Consider the following 22,151-nt stretch of genomic DNA (forward strand, 5'->3'; position numbering starts at 1 on the left):
AGATGGTCGAACTTGGAAGAAAATCTTGCCAACTGGGTGCGTTTGCAACGTGACAGTAACCGTGCCATTTCAACGATAGTGATCAAACTGAAGGCTCGAATTATTGCTACAGAAATGAAGATCACAGACTTTCGTGGTGGCAATGTCAACTGGGTGTACAAGTTCATGAAACGGAACAATCTTGCAGTCTGGTCACGTACAACTGTTGGACAGAAGCTTCTGGACGATTGGGAGAATAAATTGGATGTTTTCCATACCTTTGTTCAGAAGGAAATAAGTGAACTGAAGTTGGCAGATGATGACATCGTCAATATGGATGAGATTCCAATGTCATTCGATGTTCCAGCTACTAGATCAGTGGCAGAGAAAGGAGTGAAGACAGTCGCGATTGATACCACCAGACATGAACGAACCAACTTCACTGTTGTATTGGCCTGCACTGCTGCAGGAGGAAAACTGAAACCCATGGTTATCTTTAAAAGGATAACCATGCCAAGAGAAATGTTGCCAGCTGGAGTTGTTGTTTTCTGTAACAAAAAGGGCTGGATGAACACAGAGGTGATGCAGACCTGGACGGACAAATGCTTCAGAACAAGAAGAGGTGGATTTTTCAAGAAGAAATCTCTTCTGGTTTTTGATGCAGTGGCTGCCCATAAGGAGACAACTGTGCAGAAGCACATCAACAATGCTGGAGCCCACATAGCCGTTATCCCAGGTGGCCTGACTTGCAAGCTACAGCCCTTGGATGTTGCCGTCAATCACCCGTTTAAGACTTTTGTTCGTGAGGAATGGGATCGTTGGATGACTAGCGGTAAACACACCTTCACGCCAGCTGGTCGACAACGTCGTGCAACGTACATAGAGGCATGTAATTGGGTTCTTCTGGCATGGAAGAAAGTGAAAACTACAACAATAATCAATGGCTTCAGAAAGTGTGGGATAATTCCCGAATCGGCTAGCTATATCAGTTCTTCGGACGACGACTCAGCTGCATCCGATACCACTGACGCCAATAAGGATCAGTTAGCATCAGTTATGGAGTTATTCCACGACGACAACAGTGAATTTGATTCAGGTTTCGATGGATTTGAAGCCGAAACTGATGACGCCGAAAATGAAGATGAATAGAACAATACAGTACATTGATTTTTGATCAAGTCAAACACTATTTAGTAACAGTTTATTATATTGTGTTTAATAAAATTTTTAAATATATGGTAGAACTGATTTTCATATTTAAGTCCTATATTGAACAAATTCTTGTCTTGTTTTCGAACTATTTAGTCTTGTCTTGTTTTCGAACGCACCCACCAAAGATACTGAAAATTTAAGTATCTTTGAACCCAACCGGATGTATAAGTAATATAGCCGCCGTAGTTTTTGCTGTGATAATTAATAACAATAAACAAAACTATTTAAACATACTATATTATATAAATTTAAAACATTTACTCCTACTAAACTTAGATCTGCAATAATTATACAAAACAATGAAACGAAAGGATTTGAAATTTGAAGTGGCCTGCATTGGATTGGTACACATGGTAATTACTGAACACTTACCCAATTGTTTTTACAACTAGGAATGAAAATCGTGAAACGTGAATATCGACCGCAATAATCGTCCTTCAATATCACACACTGTACCATTCGTTCGTGTTAAAAAATACTTAGATAAGACGCCCATTAATATAAGACGCACCCTGGGTGTGGGGTAAGTAAAATTTTGTATAAGATGCGTCTTATATACGCAAAAATACGGTACCCTGGAGGAGGGATCTCCTGTCATGGTACAGGGGCTGTCTCCCACACAACGAGAAGAGTCTCCTCCTTTTCACTTGGCTTGTTTCAAATGATCTCTTCACCAAGACCAGTTCCAAACAAGTTGCTATGTTTATTATTCAGTCCAGGAGATGATTATTGTCTAAGGTCTTTCATACCAAGTGTAGAATCTTTGGGGACTGGTGCTGTAGGAAATATGTCAGTGCTAGCTGTCATACTGTAAGCAGAGTGGCTAATTTACTTCTTTTCCCATTTTAAGAGAAACGATGATTGGTATATACTATCAAGGGCTATAGGGCAGCCCAATCAAACGCTCAAATTTTCGATAGACCTGGCCATGGGTTGGACTTTGAATTAACAGACTTGTTAATGTTTTTTGAGCTGCCAAGACTATTGTCTCACTTGCTAATGCCTGGACAGAATCTCTCTTGCATCCTGTGATCTCAAACTAAAACCCCGCTGTGAACCATTAAATGAAGTTCAATAAGAACCTTACCCTGAACCCACTGTCATTAACTTCTGCGCAGTGAAGGAGCAAGCCTCATGGCCTATCCATTGAGATAGGCTGTACAAGGTCCAGTGGAATTGTGAGTTGGCTTCTCTCCTCAGCCAAGCATCTTTTTAGCATAAACAGCTTCTCCACAACAGATTGAGGTCCCCAGTCTGAGTTGTATCTGTGCTGTGGATGATCTAGTTCGACTGTTATGTCCAAATTGAGCTATTAAATGCTTTTATTTGGCAGCTTCTAAAAGGAGAAGAAAGGTAAGAAACATCTTTTCCTCCTGCTTTAGGGTTTAGCTGATCTTTCAGATTCCACCTATAAATAACAAAAAGAAATTCACTCAAAAGGCAACTTAACTCATTCGGCCCCAGAGGTTTTTGTCGTTTTCGCCTGAAATGCAAGTAGGAAAGACATTTTGGGGGCTATTTCTGAATACATCATAATAGATCGGCGTTCAACAGATTTTCCATGAGACTAATGCCTAGTTGCATTAGAAACATCGTTTTCCATTGGTTATTTTGCTTGCGCATGAACAGAAGGGTAAAAAATGGACCCATCATTTTCGTATGGAGACTGCTCTTTATTCCAAATGCCCACCTTATCCTAGTTTTTGCAAAGGTTCACCTGTCTGTGTGCAGTTTAGACCAGTCTGCCTCGGATCTGAGGCCAAAAGGTCTAAAATCCAGACACAAAATCGCATTCCAACCACGAGCAAATTTTGGGTGGAAAAAAAGCAGGTCCAAAAAATGAGGTTTTTCCCTCTGTATTTTGTAGTGCAACTAGAACTTCCAGATTATTTAATATCATTGTAGAACTATATCTGTCTGCTTTTTTGTAATACCACCCACGTCGGTGTATCTTAAATGACCTTGATGCTGCAGAGCTCGGAAATAGGGTACAACCTCATCACGCCTACAGGCAGAATTGGGGCTGAATGAGTTAAGGTCTCTCAAATTTTGATAACACCATACAAACTATTTTGACACACACGCACACATGTATGCACCTAAACATGCATGTGCACACACACACACACACATCACAGGGTTACATTATTTGTCTCCCCATGAGACTATGCTCCTTGACTGGGATTTCCTTGTCTTGGTCCAAACCCCAACATAGATCCTATTATTCTCATCATAATGTCAGGTATTTTCCTTACAGAAAATTACCAGCTTTTTTTCTTGACCTCAGATATATTTCACTCCATTTATTTAGCCAAAGAGAAAAATGAAACTTTCCAAAAGGCCATACTTTCTGCTACAAAAGAAATGATTATCCCTCATGCAACATTTACTTCCTTGGACAGTGTCACAAGCACCATACCAGGTACTGAAAATAATATGACTTACCAGACAGGTGTACATGGAAGGCTGGCTCAGAATGGTGAGGCTTTCTTGTTAGGAGACTATTTTGAGGTAGACAGTTGTTTTGTTGTAGTTTCAGTTGAAGCTAAAGTACAGTTATGAGAAGCCAGTTTCAAGCAAGAGTAGCCCCTTTGCTTACTGGAGCAATAACTCCAAAAATTTCTCCATAATGTCAGAACTTGCATGGAGGCTCCTTTGCATTGCAGCACATTGATTCCACATGAGTGACTTTTCTCTGCTGCTGTTGGTACTGTAACAAAATTGTTATTGTCTCTTGACTCTGATAGCATTGACAGTCATCTTTTTTTGTGAAGAGGAAGTTAAAATCTAACAATATGGTGAATGATCCTCTTGCTGGGAAAATTCCGTTACTCGGCATCAAGCAAGAATGCATGTAGACAACAATTAGTGCTAGTGAGCAGGGAGAAACTGACTTAACCTCCACTTCCTGATTCACCAGAAGTGTAGAACTTTAATTGGAAATCCACAAATTGACCATTCATTTGGATTTTATTTTGTTTTATTTCACTTTTAAGTTTAGCACAAAATCTTAGATCTCTGACTTTACTGAATGAGCCAGTATCAGACCTGCCAACTCTTACGATTTTGCCATAAGTCTTATGAAAATTACCCTTAAAATATGGACTATCAGCGTACAAGCAAAAACTACGGAGAATGATAGTTGCCGCAAAATCCGGATAATTGGTTCATCCATGTTTGATATGGATCCAGGTTTCATATTAGGATTAGTGAAATCAGTAAGGGAACCAGACTAATTTTACAGCAGCACCCTAGATGCTTTAAACTGCACCTATTTGTTCATGCAAAGCATCTGCATGATCAAACTGTTGATTATAAAAAAATTTAAAATGACATCCAGAAAGCAATGCATGTTTAAGACAAAAGAGGAAAAAAGCTTCTAAAAAGTGTTAAAAATTAGCACAGAAGAATAAAAAGGAGTATTCAGATTCTTGTAAATAAAAGTTGGAACGGACACAATTTTGTTTATTGGATATCATTTGCCAATTTGAACATGTCTTGTGGCAGGAGATATGATTGCCATTGTCATGTGAAATGGAAAAAGAATTTACAAGAATTGTGTCAAGTTGAGAGATGGCAACAAGCCATTGAGTTGCATAGGGTTCAGAACTAAAGTTTGTGCTGTACTAGTGGTAAATAAAGTCTACTCGTATTTTACAAACTTTTCAGTTAAACATAATGTTTATCGACGCTGTGTCAAACTTTTAATTACGTTTTCCAGCTTTACAATAGTAGTTATTGATATTTTGTTACACCTTACTGAAAACTGGCCAATCTTACAGAAAAAAATTCAACTGCCTTACTGAGACAGACTTGTCAGGGTTGGCAGGTCTGCAGTATAAAGACAACTTTTATATACTTTCATCAGAATTAAATCAAACTTTTATAACTGCTCTAATTTTGTTATTTTTCATATGAAGTCCCTCAAACCATGTAATGAAGTAAACATTTTCAATAGAACCACTAATTTTCTGCTCATCCTTTGGTAAACCTCTGAGCACCAGTTTGGGAATTTAAGTTTCCTACAAACTTTTTAACTGCTTATCTGTAATGATCTGCATTTTTGAAACTTAGCTTTTCATGGACCTAGTATACCTTTTGCTGGTTCCACTGGTGTTCTTGATCATAGTAGTCAATAAGTGGGATCAAATGCTGATTAATGTTAGATATTTTAGCTAAGTTACTTAAATAATAATATTTCAAGCAGTGCACATTTGTTCAATTTAAATTAGTTGACTTGACACATGGCTGTGATTGCTAACTTCAAGACAAGTTAGAGTTGCATGCTTATAAACTTTTTTTATTTTACCACCTTGATTTGATAGAATGAGATTATTACTTTGAAAAATACAGAACATGTCTACTTGATCATGATCATATCTATGCAGTAAACACTCTTACTACAAGTTGGAATCACTCAAAACGCAGTCAGATCTTAATTAGGTTTTAATGAAAACAGGCATTACTGTGATCGTTGATTGGCACTTTTTACATTTGAATACAAGAGGACATATCACATTTATGATGATTACACTGAAACCAAATTTAAAAAATATAAGTGAAACAAAAATTATTTAATTAATATTTATTTGTTTGAACATGTTTTTTGTCACAGTATGATACAATAGGATTGGGTATAAGTACTAATAATTTAAATTAGCCTGACATAATACAAGTAGTACAACAGTTCAACATGACAACAGTGACTAATAATGAAAAATGATTGGAGTGACAGAGAAATTTTTTTTTTAAATGTCAGCAGTAAGCATTACATGTACCAACATAACATTATTATTTACTTTGTAGTCAGAATTTTTTTATTTAAAATTAACAAAATACATGACTTATTAAAAGTTGCACATTTTTATTCCGATTTCTATTGAATAGCCAATATTTTCAGTGAAAAAAACAAGCACTATATCAATGTTTACTATTCTTCTTTTGATCACAATTGTGTTTATGTTCAGCAAATAGGGGCCTGCTTTTAGGGTACTTTTGATATTAAATACGGGATCCACCCCTACCATGCTGGCCTGGTGGTAGCCAGGACAAATCAAGAACAAGAATTATCAATAACAGCTAAATAACTTATTTTTATACCTTTTCAGTGAGACTTTACTGGAACAGATCATCAAACAGACCAGGCATGATGTATTAAGGTTAAGGTAGGTTGTGTTTTTAATTAGTCTTAATTGATTCACAGATAGTGTAATTATGGTAGGTTGATTTAGACAAGTAAATTTTATCCCAGCATATCATAAAACTTGATAACAATATTTACTGTGAAAATGGAAAGAAACCTTGTTTAAACTTAAAAATTGATGAGCAGAACAACATACAAGTGCGTGGAAAGTTTAAATAAATGGTACAAGTTATATCTTCAACAATGCGAGACAAAATTATGCTTTAAAAATCTGTAGTGTTCTGGATTAATTAGTATGTAGTTATGGCAAGATCTTGCATTTAATAAAAGAAAAGGCTAAAATCTTGCAAACTCTAGAGCTATGAAGCTTTTAGAAAAATTCTGCTGGGTACCCATGGATCTTAATGATCAGTTACCAGGGTACCCAGTCAAAGGGAAATTGTATTAAATGTGTACAGACCTGAACTACTTTGTTGTAGGTTGACTCTGGAATGAGAGGCATACATTTGTCAGTGGTCATAAGTTGGGGTGTATTTTTTAAGTTAGGTCCAGCTGAAGGAGTGATTTGTCATCAGTGAGTCAGAGTTCCTTTTTTTATAAAAATAAACAAACCCAACTGGATAGATAGAGAAAGAGAGAGATTAGCAACAAAACTTGTGAAATATACTGGTATTTTTAATTGGATTATGTTACAAATAGAGTAGGGGTACACAACTCCTGTTCTGTCTGGCCCTAAGGCCAAATTATAACAACACAGGAATCTAGCGTGTGAACAGTAATTATATTAAAGAAATTAGTTTTTGTGGCCCTCGAGTGGTCTTAGAAAATGCAATCTGGCCCTTGGCTGAAAAAGGTTGTGCACCCCCTGAAATAGATTTACAACTTATAATATGTTCTAATTAAATCCACTAAAATCCACAATGCTTGACATTTGAAATCAATTTCTGTGATCAACCTGTGAATTCAATTATAGGTCAGATAGTGATATAAAAATAGATCTAAATGATCTGATTTACATTAGCCCGTAATTCCACCTGTCTTACAAAATAAACAATGAAAGTAAAGTCCACATTTTTTTAAATTCACAATATCCTTTCAATGTCACCACCTTATTATATCTGGTACAAAGTCCAAGAATTCATTCTCATTGTCTGATAAAGTTCCAAAATCTTTAACCATCTAGTAAATCATTGTGGTCTAGTCATCATAAATATCATGTGACACTTTCCTTGGCTTCACTGTCATGCAGGAGCTTATGTAGAGACTGAGCTTGAGCTCTGTATGTAACACTTTGATCATACAGTTTGTAGAATCTCTTAATGCTTGCAATTGAACACATCGATTGTGTAGCAAGATCAAATAGCAGGTATCACTCACGGCTTAATCATACGGTTATCACGTAGGAAAACAAGCTTATAGCTTATTTAATTCAAACATTGACTGGAAGAGGCATAACTCTACTTGGCACTGACAAGTACATGTACTATATTTGTGGCTAGATCAGAAGGATTGTCAGCTTGAGAACAAAGTGAGTGCTGCCTTTACAAGTCAAGAGCTTATGGGGCCAAATGCACTGGTAGAAACGGTTTTATACAGTTCAAGGGTTCCCAATAGCTCATTTTATTACCCGTGTTATTATCAGTGGGTGAGTACCCATTCACAGCTCTTGTTATTTCATGAAAAATGACATATTGGGATTGGAAGGCATATTTCATTTAGATCCACAATAAACAGACATGATTTTTCCAGGATACACATAAAAACTGAAGGACCTCAACCCATGATTATCATTTTGTCCTGTGTTCTGACAGTAGCCAGGTTTTCACCAGGATTTCAAAAGATGGAGTCCATGACACACTTGGTAGAAAATGTTGTAGTCCCAGATGAGTAAATTGGAATACAGATATTAAATCAGGATTACCATTAATAATTAGTTAGGTGTGAAATGTTATGGTGATGTAAGCATAAATTACACTGCATGAAAGAAAACATTTGTGACCCATTGTTAGCATTTTAGGCCAAAATTTGTGTTTCCTGTTGCACTGATTGTAAAGTTGGGGTAGGTAGGTAGTTTACGTTGGTGGTTGTGGTTTTTTTAAAACATTATATATATTATTTTGAATATTATATATAATGCACTAAGTGCTTTTTTGTAATTTTGTTGTTGAATTTCTTCTTTTTTTTTACTTTGGGAGGAAAAAGTGCTAGGGTAGGCAACAAAAAACAGGGATGATTGGCCAAACAGAAACACATTCGTTTTGGCCTTATAACAAACTTTAAGGCATAAACAGAGGTCAAATTAACTGTGACATGCTGTTCAGGAATGAGTCACCTTTAAAAAAACAAAATAGACTGAAAAGGTTGCTGTCATAGTTAGAATTGAAAGCACTTCCTCAAAAGAACACTTTATACATAGTTGTGGTTTAAAATAAAAGATTGTTAATGACGATTAAAGCTACAGGGTTTAGTGATTCTAGTCTTCACTTCATAAGATATTTGATATTTTACTTGGAACATTCATCATTTCTGGTTTGATTATCTTTATGTTCTTGCATGTGTGTAAATCATTTTGAATTGGGTTTATGACAAATTTTGTATTCTGTCTGCAGAACTATGAAGGTAATAGATGCAGTTGCAGCTAAATACCCAGATCCTCAGATCTGTGCACACTGGAGCTGTCTAAACAGCAGCCTGGAGTCTAATGTCAGAGTTATCATTACGTCACAGGGTTATGAAGCCATGAGGTTAGATAGTTTATATTCATCTTCACATTTTTAGAGATTTAATTTTGCAACCATGTTGATTTGTGCTATTATATACCTCAGATGTTCTTAACAAACTCTAATATACCAAATTTGGTTACCAAATATTTTTTATTTTGTTTTTATGTTCAAGTTAAAGTTTCACAACACGAGTGTTATACAAAATGTTTTGAACCTGATATAGATAGATGACCACTGAACCCATCTCAGATATTCTCAAGATATGCCCACATACTCGGTTTGGTTAAATCCATAATTAAGAATTGTTAACATATCAAAACATGTTAAAGAACTGGCAACAGTGAAAGCATTCTTTAGATATATCCACAAACCAGGTTCAGTAAAAGTCTTGAAAAACAATTAAATACAGCCTTGTTAAAATTCTTTTTTATATGTGCAGGTCAGTGTATTCATAGCTAATTGAATTACACAAGTATAAGCCATGACTTGATTCTAGGGTCAAGTAGGTTTGGTTTTCAAAACTGTTCATGAAACCAGAAATGTTGGTAGTCAGAATTGCACCATTTTCTTTCAGTACCAATTACATATTGCAAGAAGCATTTTGGTGAAATTCCCATTCCAATCCCACCATTCCTTTAAACAATGAGTGTCCATCCATCTGTTTCCTATTTTGTTTCAGCATAATAACTCATTTTCCACCATCTACCATTATCAAACTTTATGGGTAGCTTGCACTTGGGGAAGAGATAAAAACTAGTCAATTTAGGGCCCCAAAGCTCAGTTACTGGAACAGATAAGAGGAAAACTGTTCCCACACAATAACTTCACTTATTTACTAGATACCTTGACCTAAAATTGTAGTGCTTGGCCGAGATTATGGGTCTCAAAAGTGTTACATGTATGCCAAAAATTGAATATATGTTAACAACATTTTTTATGCACTGGTTGCATACCTTTGAGCTTATATTTAATGAATATTTATAAAACTGACCTCAGAGATTCATATTTTGACTTCAACATGTTAAAAAAGTTGCACCTATAATTTGGTGTCCTCCTTTGTACAAATTACAAGTGGATATAGGCACAAACAAGCATAATAACACACAATATCTCATTTCACACCATCTTTAAGTGAAGCTTTCTATGAAATTTGACATAAAGGAGTAACTGGACATATAACAAACATATATTCATACATGCCAACCATTATGCTTTTGGCATAATGATTATGCTTTTTTTCTCACTAAATTATGCCTTACACATAAATATATTCGGATTGTGTGTTTTCAGTATATACCCCTCCCCCCCACAAAAAAATTTGTTTTCTCATTTTTATTAACATCCCATTAATCTTTCAGACCATATTCTAGAAAAGATGGCTTCTACATAACTACGACATAAGAGTATGCTTGTCCGTAGACTTGCTTGCACTTTCCTAACAGTAGTATGTTCTATTTATAGCAGCTGCCCTCATTCCAAGAAACGGGGGCCCCGAGTGGCCGAGTGGTCTAAAGCGCTCTTCGTTACGGATCACTGCCATCTCACCTCTGTCTGCGGCAGTTCGAGTCTAAGATTCAGCCAATGTGGGCATGTGAGAAAGCTTGCCAGTAGCTTTACGTGGGTCGATGGTTCTTTCCGGGGTTTTCCGGGTTCTTCCTCCACCATTAATACTGGCCGCCATGTATAACCTATCATGTGCTGAAAAATGGCATTAAACCCCACAACAACAACAACAACAACAGCATTCCAAAAAACATGCTGGTTTCTAATTTCAAACTGTTGACCTTGGTTTCTGTTTATTGCAGCTGTATGGCTTAGTTCAGGAGAGAACAGACTGGTTTTCTAACTTTTATTCTTTGCTTGCAGATTCTTTGTTCTGATTCATATCTGGTACAGAACTAGTCTGTAGGTATTTGGCACTAAAAGTCAAGTCAGAGTTATTCTAGTCGATTCGTGTATTAGAGCAAAAATGTTTTTAAAATAATTTCACAGATGGATTAGAAAAAGACGAAAAACTGATTCAAAGATGAATGCATGAATTACACAGTACAGTGTTTCATTCTAGGGCAACTTCATGCCCATTGCAGGCTGTGTGGAAAGGATTTTAATATTGGTCATCATGGTGAAACAAAGAAACCTTAAATTAGCTCGTTTTACTAACTCCAATACTAAGGTAACTTCTCTTTTACAGCAGAACTAAATTGTGGACACAAATTTTATAAATGCAGAGATGTTATTTACCGAGTCCTTAATAGAACACAGACTCACCCTAGCAGTAGAAGACTATGTTGGTCCTTTGTTCAAATGGATGTTTCTCAATTCCAAAAATTCTGATTGCAGTAATTATGCTTGTGCAAGAACAAAATCATCAAATATTGTTAGGTGTTTAGCAGAAGATAATTCACTTAAAATTGCAGAAGCCATGAAAATTGGGCTGTTCAGTATTGCAGCAAACAGGAGCAGTGATTACGATGACAGAAAGTTGTACTGAGTCTGTGTAAGAGATTTTGACAATGAAAAGGGCCAAGTCAGAATGCTCTTCTTTCATTACCAGAATTAACAGTAAATTCCACTGGAGAAAATATGTAATTTTGTCAAATGGTTCTGCATATGACATGAGAAAACACAGAGATAAAGTAAATTTGTTTCTTGGTTATTAGCATTACCAAAAACGATAGTTCAAAAGATATAGTCAAAATAGCATGGTACTTGCTGCACATGGACAAAGTTTGCTGCATTAAGTACAAGTACAAAATTTACATATTTGCATAATTATATTGATCCTAGACATGGCTTATAGTTTTGCCAGGCTTGGATTTCATTATTGAACCATTAACCTTAAACTTAACTTCAGGCTATAATCTACTACTATAATTTGAAAAATAAAAAATATTACTGACTTGTATACCAGATACCATAAGTTAACTCCAACTGCAAGCAACATTGGCCCTGATCTGCCACTGCATAATCCACTGGCAGATCAGGGTCTTTGTTGTTGGTTCTACTGATTACCCCTAACTGCATTGACCTAGATCTGCTGCTGCATGGCAGATCTGGGTCTGTGCAGTTTGCTGTTGGACTTGTGAGTACATATGGTAATAATAATTCCTAAGTCTGTAGTAGAGATTCGGGACATGTTGGAATCAAGATATGAGCAAGTTTGTAACTGAATTTTAGAGTAAAAAAGTAGTTATGGTTGGGGTTGGCGGATGTGAATTAATCTTTTACCCTTTTAATTGGGGTACATTAAGGCAGATATGAAAAACAAGGAATAAGATTTTTTTAAAATTTAGAACAAAGTAGATATTTCTGTTGTGGCTTTCTAGAATTTCTTTCCCAGAGAATTTAGGCATTGACAGCAGGTTAGTTTGCTATTACTTCCAGACCAACATGGCAGTCCATGTACCTTGAAATAGGAGTCAATGATATCAAGGTGGTAACACGAGAGAGGAGGAGAATCATTCTGTCATTTGAAGAGAAGGAGATTGAGGATCTTTTACTGTGGCAGGTAAGTTATTCTTTGAATTCTTGAAGCTCTTTAATTTTGTTATTGTAACTCTCTTCTCTGCTGTATCCATTAGGATACATGTAGTAACTATAACATTTGCATTCTTAAAGAAAACACTTTTTTTTATTTGTAGAAATAACTTTAACTATTAATTCAAAACTTAAGCCTGCATCTATTCAAAGTCTGTATGCAGTATTTTTAAGACTTGATAGAGCTTCTCTCTGGTAAGGAACTTACATCATATACATAAAGTTTTGGCCGCTTCAGTTGCAAATAAATGTATTTACTGAAATAGAAATCCTAGTTGAGCATTTTTAAAACTATCATTTGCCAGTTGCCAGTCATTTCTTGACAGAATTAAAAATTGTCAGGTGGATTGCAAGCATTTTACTGTTAAGCTGAAAAAGAAATGAGCCACATATTTACATTACTGTAGAATCATCAGTTTTCATGGGGGACCAATTTTCATGGTTTTCGTTGTTGCCCCGACCATTTTCTTACACTGTTTCGTTCCTTGAGATTAACACAGCTACTAGTATTTGATAAATCAAGCCAATACTGTAATCTGGTAATTAAATATTAGCTTTTACATGTGTTTGTTTTATTTTTTATTTAACCTTTTGAAACAAGAATTATAAATCTTTTTATATTGTTTCAACGCACACATTCAATAAGGTATATGATAGCTGTAATTTTACACTCACAGCCTTAAATCGATATGTGAGGTAAGTAAAGATAGAAAGAAAATAGAGAAAAAGCATAAGGCATTCAAACAATAGTAATACTGAAAATGAAAGAAAAAATAATACAAAATAACAGTATATGAAAATTAAATTTGATTCTTATTTAAATTGATCCTTCATTTGAGTACAACTGTTGTTGAAACATTCAAATTCTTCTGAAAGCACATTTCATTTTATCCATGCATTTTTAATCCAAAAGAACAACAATCTTGTAAAATACTATAACTATTTCTTGAAACACTATTATTAATGAAACACTGTGTTTATGTATATACACTAATTACAGCAGAGTATTAAAGCTCACACTTCACAGATTTTTGGATAAAGCCACTGTATCAACATCGTGTCATCAATCAAGTCTCATGGTACTCACAAATGCTTCTCTGGTAAATAATCCCCAAATTGCTGAATTAAACAAGTCAGCTTTTCAAAACCACTGATAATTATGTCCAATCAATCACTCATTGCACGCGAGCTTCAATTATCCATTCAGTGTGAATTGGCTTGATTAATGCGGTTGCAAGGTTTACTAATACTGTGCACTGATCATCACCATTAACATCTTTTTCCGTAATGGCATCCATGACCTGTTTAGCATACCACTTGTGCAAGTGTGACTTTAATTCTTCTTTAATACCTGATTGGCCTAGTGTTGTTGGCTGCGTCGGCTTCCTTTGATGTTGTGCACTCAAACAAAAACATGGCAAAAGTGATTAATCTTGACAGGTGTTTTATTTGTACTCATAGAGATGGAAGTATTGTTTTAGTGTTGTTGGCTGCATCGGCTTTAACTGATGTTATTCACTTGGTGGAAAACATGGTGTAAGTATTGAACATTCCAGGTCTTTGATTTGTACTTACACAGGTGGTAGTATTGCTTTAAACATTAAAGTGTCCACTGTTTGTGTCGGCATAGTTTTATTCTTTTGTATTCTTTATTTTGGGTATTTGTAGAGGTTAAACCATGAAATTAAATACCTACTGATATGCAAACTTTGACAGGCAAAACCACGAATTTAAGTACCCACAAAAATGCCTTTTTTTTACAAAACCATGAAAACTGAGCCTAACTAAAATAAATGATACTACAGTATTCTCCAACAGGTTCATTGTAACTTAAGTAAGGTCATGAGTACAAATTTGTCATTATATTAGCCAATTATTATTGTTTGGGGTCCCAACTGACCAAGTGGTCTAAAGCACTCCCATTACAGATCATTGCCATCTCACCTCTGTCTGCATGGGTTCGAGTCTCAGGTTCGGCTGTTGTGAGTGTGTGAGAAAGTTTGCCAGTAGCTTCTTGTGGGTCAGTGGTTCATTCCGGGGTTTTCCCAGGTTCTTCCTCCACCATTTGTACTGGCCACCATGTATAGCCTATCTTGTGCTGAAAAAGGGCATTAAACCCTACAACAACAACAACAATTTAATTGTTTACTTTTGACGCAAGGAGTCACTGATTGTTCCAACAGCAGCAGTTTTGGCCTCAGTTGAATTTCAAACAATAAAGCCCCACAATATGGGGACAGTTTAATAAGAAAGATAGGAAGCAAGGTTTCATGCCTCCCAACAACCATAAGTGACTTGACTTAACACCCCGTCTGCCCACCAACAGCCTGTCTGTAAGTGCCAGACTTATTCCCTTTTGGCAGGCTTGCATTTGCCAAATTGCCACAGAGAGGCCTCAGATTTAATTTATCCAGCCTCCTCTCCTTTCAACATCCTTATCAGTGACAGACATTCAACTGATTCAGAGAAGGTGGAATGCTCATAGTAGTAGATGTGCTGTATACTCAACAAGTAGTAGTGGAGAGAGTTTAGAAACCAAACTCTCCATGGTCTTATTCCAGGCTATTTCTAGTGCCAAAGCCAACAGCAGGCTTAGGTCAGTCATAGATTTCAGCTGGCACAACATGTACATAGCCACATCAACATATAAAATGTAAATGGCACAGTCAGTCTGGCTGTCTGTAAAGAGGACTGAATTTGCAATCAATGTTGATTTAATGGTGCATATAGTTACGTTCTTATCCACCTGACTTCACAAAAGTTCCTTCAAGTTTGGCTTTCAAGGAACAGTACACCAATTGCATGCACTAGATTCTGGTCACATCATCAGACCATGGTCATTTATGAAGACCATCAGCCTTGTCATTACCATGTTCAGGTTGACCTCATCAAGAAAGTCTAGTGTATTTGGATGACATCCTTCATAAATACTTAAGTTCATCTTTGGTGATGTACAGGAAGTCAGATCTCAACCTTGTTCACTTCCCTTATGCATATGTGGCACAGATAATTGTGTGTTCCAACAAATAATGGATTTTAGTATGAATGGTTTTGTTCATTGCAGCAGTGGAATTTATTCTTCTCAACTCTCTTTTGATGTGTTCTGTGGCTCTGGCCCACTGGCATCCCATTTCCAGTTGACTCATTCATTGAGTTTTAACTCATCCATAATAAAGCTCTTTATGCATCAGTGATGCAACAAACAAGAATTAACAGCAGAAAGTCATCTAGAAAAGTCCTGACCAAAAGTTACAGAAACCAGTTTATAAGATGGGTAGCCCACCTGTTGCCATGCTTCACCAGTCAGTGGCACGGTGAGCAAGGGAAGATATCACTTCATATCAATCCTCTGATCAACTCTGTGCAAGGGTAGTTTTCATGTTAGACAACTTGGTGGTGGTGACCTCCCTGTTGAAATTGGAAGATGCAGTTATCCAAGCATTCTGATCTGGGACTTTCTGCACATATTCCTGGCTAAAAAGGATCCTGACCGTTCGCACCAAGGGGTCTGCCCATCTGCTGGTCTTCAAGCCAATCTCTGCATGTTGGGAGCATCCACTGATAGTCTTTTTGTGATGAGGCAGAATCAAAAGCCGCCTTTCTTTGTATTCTCCAGTCCTGGGCCTTAAACATATTATCAGCCATTTGAGAGGGATACACCCTCCTCACTTGATGTTCTGGTACTGAGCATTATATAGAAGCTAATAAAGCAAAACTGCTGGGTGATTCTGATTGCCCCTCTCAGGTTGGACTAGTTCTGGGTGAATGATCTACTTGGTTTAGTGATTGATGTTCCCAGGAAAAGACTGGCAAAGCCCAGCCTGTTAAACATCCATGTTTGCAGGTGTTTCATTCCTGCCCATACAGGCTTACCTTCATGCCAGGCTCTTGTCAAAAGAGCCTTGTGCTGAAAGGAATCTAAACTTTCAATTATGGAGAGAACCTCTTGAACATAAAGAACCTCCACTTTTGAGGCTTATGAGGGAAAATAATGGTTTTCAGAGACTACTGTAGGATCAGCAGCATAATCTGTTCTCTGGCTTGTTGAGGAGAAAAGGTTAGCCCCTATTACTGTCAAATGCTACCACTCCATGATCTCCAACACTTTCAGGCATCATGGTTATAACATGGCTTAACTACCTCAGTTGAAGATTATAACCAGAATCTTGCTGTAGCTGTTGTCATATAAAACATGTTTTTTGATAGCCCTAGCTTTGGCATGCAAGGTGAGCATGCTGCATGCTCATTCCATGGATTCAAACTATCTCTAGTTCAGGTCAGATGGTTCTGTGGTCATAATGTTGCAACCTAGCTTTGTGCTAAGAATAGGTTACCATCAGCAGGCAACCAAAATTTGGTCATTTGTTCGATTGATACATTGTGAGAAGTGGTGATGCAAGACCCTCCCCATGCTATCACTGCATAGTGAATAGAGAATAGTCAAGCTGACTTAACGATGTCTCTTCTTGTGAGGGTTAGAAAACCCCTCAAGCCATAGCATCAAGGCTGAAATGGGTAATGTGTTTGGTATACTCAGAGATGTCAAACAAAATCATTTAGTCCTCGTGAAGATTTCAGCTAATGAAATTAGAACAGTCTGTGATCCTCGTGTTTGAATGCCAGGTTTTGATCTGAAACATAATATAAGCCATTGTGTGGCATCCACACTCAGTCTTCTGAAGTTTTTGTGTCTAGCAACACAGATATGAAAATAAAATGAGGTGGGTCCTGTGCCAGCAGCCCAGATATAACTCAACCACCAGACCTAGTTAATGTCATCACAACCTCCTGATGGGCATGGGTCAGTCTCTTTCACTTGATTCACCTGGATTTTGTCCCTTAGGAGAATTATATTCTTTTCTTCTTATGTATTGTCATGGCATGCTACTTGTCCTCATGTTAGGAGAATAGTTTATATAGGGTATCCATCCATTCTTCCCGCAATGATGTTTGTTCAGGATGTTTAATACTCATGCATTTTATTCTGTTACTGAATGAATGAATTAATTAATGAATTAATGAATGAATGAATTAATTAATTAATTAACAAATAAAGGAATGAATAATTTTAGGGCTCATCTAATTAATAAATAGTTCAGGATTACAAATAATTAAGAGGTTAAATTTGGCAAAAACTGTAGTACAATTCAAAATGAATTACATAGTTTCCAGTTGTTTACATTACTGCTAACTATTAGTGCATGCCTAGTTTAAATTTAGTGAGCAAGGAGTGCACCAGGTTGTGAAGATCAGTCTTTACTATACTGTATATTTTATAGTAAAGATTTGAGTATGTGCAGAATGAAAATTTTCATTGAAAAAGTTGTCTCTGAAAGTGGATTTGGTAAAATTGTCTGTGATATTAGCTGGCACTTGTAGTTGTAGTGTCAGTTGCTATTCAGACATAGAAAAATTTCATGTATTTGGTTAATAGGTCTGGCTGGCTATTGCATTACATGTCAGATATGACCAGATATGAACATTATTATACAATTGTAGTTGTAGTGCCAGTTACTATTCAGATACAAATATCACTTGTGTCTGGATATTTAGCCTGGCTGTCTGTCACATTATATGTATATATGGTTATGTGGCCTGGCTGTCTGTCACATTATATGTATATATGGTTTTGTGGCCTGGCTGTCTGTCACATTATATGTATATATGGTTATGTGGCCTGGCTGTCTGTCACATTATATATATATATGGTTATGTGGTCTGGCAGTCTAATATTAAATGTGAAATATGACCAGACGTTAACATTTTTAATCATGGTGCCATCCGCTGTTCAGACAGAAATTTCACATATATCTGGTTCTATAGACATGCTTTCTGTCATGTTACATGTAAGGTGTGTACATTTTTGTTTGTACATAATCATAGCTTCATTGGTACAACATATACTCTTAATACTTCATTTGTGTGCCTAATACCAAATATTATTGTGATTATTAATGCAAAATTGATTCTAAGACTAAATACAAAATACATTGTGACCCCACTGTAGCACACTCTGTTATAACACAAATTTGGATATAACACAGTTGTGGTGTGGCTCTCGAAATTTCAAATACATGTATTTTTCTTGTACACAAGAAAAAAATCTTTCTTTAAAGTACAAAAATCCGTAAAAAGTTTATTATCATTTTGGGGAAGAGACAGCGTAAGACGTTTGTGGCATGGCACCTGAAATTTTATATGCATTGTTCTCGTTCACGTAAAAGTAGTTTTTTCTTCTTAAAAGTACGAAAAATAACGTATAAAATGTTTATTCTGAGATCGCATAGGGCTTTGCCAATGTCGCAAACTTGGATTTTTCCCTTTATTGGTGGCAAAATATACCATCTGGTGATTTTTTTTTATTGGTGATTTTGTTGGCTGTTCAAACTAGTATATACAACCATTGGTTTGGAGTGGAGAAATTCAGAGGCCCCATGAAAGGAAGCTGCAAACTGGATCTAAAACAAACTGAAATTTATCTATTGTTACATAAACAAATTCTTTGTCCATATTGACAAACCATCTAAACAGTGCATTGTTATATCATAATCTGCTTATCTTGACATCTAGCATGAGTACATTATGTTGTGAGTTATCCACTTTATTGTTGTCGACATTTCTGGTAACAGAGATCAACCGGACGAGGCATTATCTCGTAATTAATCTTTTGTTAGATTTTTGGCCGCTTGCTAGTAATTAATATATTTACAAAGACTGACATTTGTATGTGGATGGTAAGTAAAATTCCTCTTCTTTTCACTCAGAATTAAATCCTTCAGAACACTCACATTTTCTGTAATAAACCCTGTCATCAGACCAGAACACCTGCATCTCTATCGTCCGTTGACCCTTTGTTAAATTTCTGATGCATGCATGGAAGGTAGCTTCAATCTGCTACAACAAATGTAAAAAAAAAACATTGAAAAATCCCACCACATCATACTTATTGGTTTATTCAATAGGCAGGGAGGAACAGTAACTAGACTAGTCCAAATGACTGCCAATTCCTTTTGAAAAAGGTACCCAGATAAAATAGTTTGCTGAAATTTTAAAGGAAACAGATTATCTTTGAAGCATAGATTGTTATGAAAACTTGCTCAGCAAATGGGAAAAAATCATGCAGTACAATTATTTGATGTTGTCGCCACAATAAGAAATGGGCATTTGTTTGGTTCTCCAAAGCTGGCCTTTAGTGGTGACTTCAGTAATGCATGCACCCTTCATCAAAGAAAGCCAACTACAATCTTCAATAAAAACAAATGGAATCTGATGGATTTTAGTATTTTCCAACAGGACTGGAACACATTAACTGTGCTGTGAAAGTTTCCTTTTTGCAGGGAAAAAGTTTATGCTTACGAATACACTACCAACGGTGGCTTAAAATGCAAACTAACTTTTACCGACTTGGGACGTACTGAAAAGTAAATGTGCTTCGTCATTCATTACGTGATTGTGTTATGTTTTTCTGCTGAATTCAGACCAGTATGACCTGTGACAAAATTATTGAATATTTTAAATCGGTATGTGTGCATATTTTCGATGGAATAACTTGTGGATTCATTGTATATGATGAGCTTCGTGGGTGAGTACACAGTATTGATACTCTATTCATGCTACACGTTAGACATGTATATATAAACAGTATTCAGGTATATGTACCAATTTGTGGTTCTCTAAATAAAGCAAACTATTATACACACTTTCTCTGTTTTCACTACAGGTGTATTTCTCATTTAATATGCAGTGATTTAAGATGGTAACTGTGCTGATGAAGCACGTGCTTTACTGCCTGCATTTATTACCTGCCTCCCTGCAATTTGTTTGGGTACATACATCATTTTCTTCAGCTAACTAACATGGTTATTACATGGTTTTGTCTATAACACGGTCAGGTTCTGTGGCTCCCAACTACCCTGTTGTGGTGGGGTCACATTGTATATAAATTATATTATTTTTTCTCAGTGTAAATTTATATGAATACATTCAGATATAATTTTTTTTTAAGTCTGGATATTTTATGAAATGATCATGCTTAAACCAAAGCATATGTTTAATTTCAATTTTTATGCCAAGAAAAAAAGCTGTTGCTTTCAGTATGGTGTACTTAATATTTACAAAAGTACATGTAATGTTCAGTTATTGTATCTACTTGCGAGTCATTAATTGTAAATTATGTGCTATGTCTCTAACTCGTCATTTTTTTTCTTCAGTTTTAATTTTATTCTGACAGTGATATATGGACTTTAGATTGATTGCACAATGAATCTATTTAAGATTTGACATGAATGTGAATTATAAATGAAATTTATTTCCATGCTGCTGAATATTTTCTCATTGTTATAAAATGTGACAGGTTTTGAAAGCTCTATATTTAAAAATTTTGTAGTAAATACAAACTTTATACACTCATTTTTACAGATCTCCCAGCATCATATTGCCATATGCCAGAGTTTAGCTCGCCTGCTCAGCTGGCAGTACATTAGTCATAGCTCTGCCACTGGGGTGGGAGAGATGGAAGATTTTGCAACAGCATCTTCAGTTTTGCTGGTCTCACCTAACTCAGACAAGTGAGTTTGTCAGTTTCTCTCAAGCACTCAGATTACATAATTACATGATATAGCCACTTTGATTGGGCAGGCTATATATATACTAATATTAAATCGACAGTATTGTTTGGGGTATGGTTCCTCAGTCCACCATGTCCTTTGGCTAATCTTTTAATTCATAACAGAGTTACTTAATTTAAAAGGCTGAATGGACATTCAAAACATGTTCACTTGGTTAACACATACAGTGTGTGCATGTGCTTGTGTGTATGTGTCATCTCTTCCTGTTGTACTTGAACAAGGCTTTGAATCAGGAAATATATATTCTGTCTTTATTCCATATCCAATGAAATGTATTTTGTTGATGCATTGAGACATTTCTCCTTTGAATATGGTCCCCAATCACGTTATATTAGAAATATTGGCTTGCTAGGCCATGAATACAGCCCTACTAAAAAGACAAAAATCTATTCCTATTGCCAATATATAAAGGGCAATAACTCTTGCCCATTACCTCCCTTTGGCACCGCCAGGTGTTGCTAGTTTTTTGCTTTGGTACTGTACTGATCACTTTATACAGTTTATCCTTCGATAGTCCAAGCCTTTTTTGAGTTCTAATTGAACCATCCAATGTTTATTTTGGATCTGTTGTGTGGATTAATCATTCTGTTGCAGGTTGTATACTTTCTTTTTTTCAATTTCTGCCAAATTTGAATGATTTTGACACCTTTAGGGACTTTCTCCTTTTAAGACCATGTCACACCACGCTATAGTTGAAGTCTGCAAGGTCATTACAAGTTAACGCAACTTTGACTTTTTCAACTTGCTCCATTTGTAACAGAGTTCCTTTTAGCAAGTTATTAACATGCTGCATTACTAATTTAAGCTTTGTTTTTCCCATCTAGTGTAGTTTCAGTAGAACAGTCAAATGAATACTTGAAATGTACAAGTTTAAAGTATAGTCGATTGCGACATAGTCTTTTTTTTATTCATTTGTTAGTAATGGGGAAT

The 22,151-nt window shown here is 36.0% G+C and overlaps 1 protein-coding gene across 1 annotated transcript in view; it reads left to right on the forward strand.

Annotated features, from left to right (window-relative positions):
• Positions 1–22,151, forward strand: part of LOC149808342 (mediator of RNA polymerase II transcription subunit 17-like) — a 73,976-nt gene that overhangs the window by 38,589 nt on the left and 13,236 nt on the right. The window contains exons 10-13 of the mRNA XM_089975907.1: positions 6,300–6,356; positions 8,944–9,078; positions 12,442–12,565; positions 21,013–21,161. Coding sequence (XP_089832033.1) covers positions 6,300–6,356; positions 8,944–9,078; positions 12,442–12,565; positions 21,013–21,161 — 465 coding nt within the window. The remainder of the gene's footprint in view (positions 1–6,299; positions 6,357–8,943; positions 9,079–12,441; positions 12,566–21,012; positions 21,162–22,151) is intronic.

Source organism: Sinohyriopsis cumingii, chromosome 1 (genome assembly GCF_028554795.1).
Source record: "Sinohyriopsis cumingii isolate HCF-2022 chromosome 1, ASM2855479v2, whole genome shotgun sequence".
NCBI classification, from domain to species: domain Eukaryota; kingdom Metazoa; phylum Mollusca; class Bivalvia; order Unionida; family Unionidae; genus Sinohyriopsis; species Sinohyriopsis cumingii.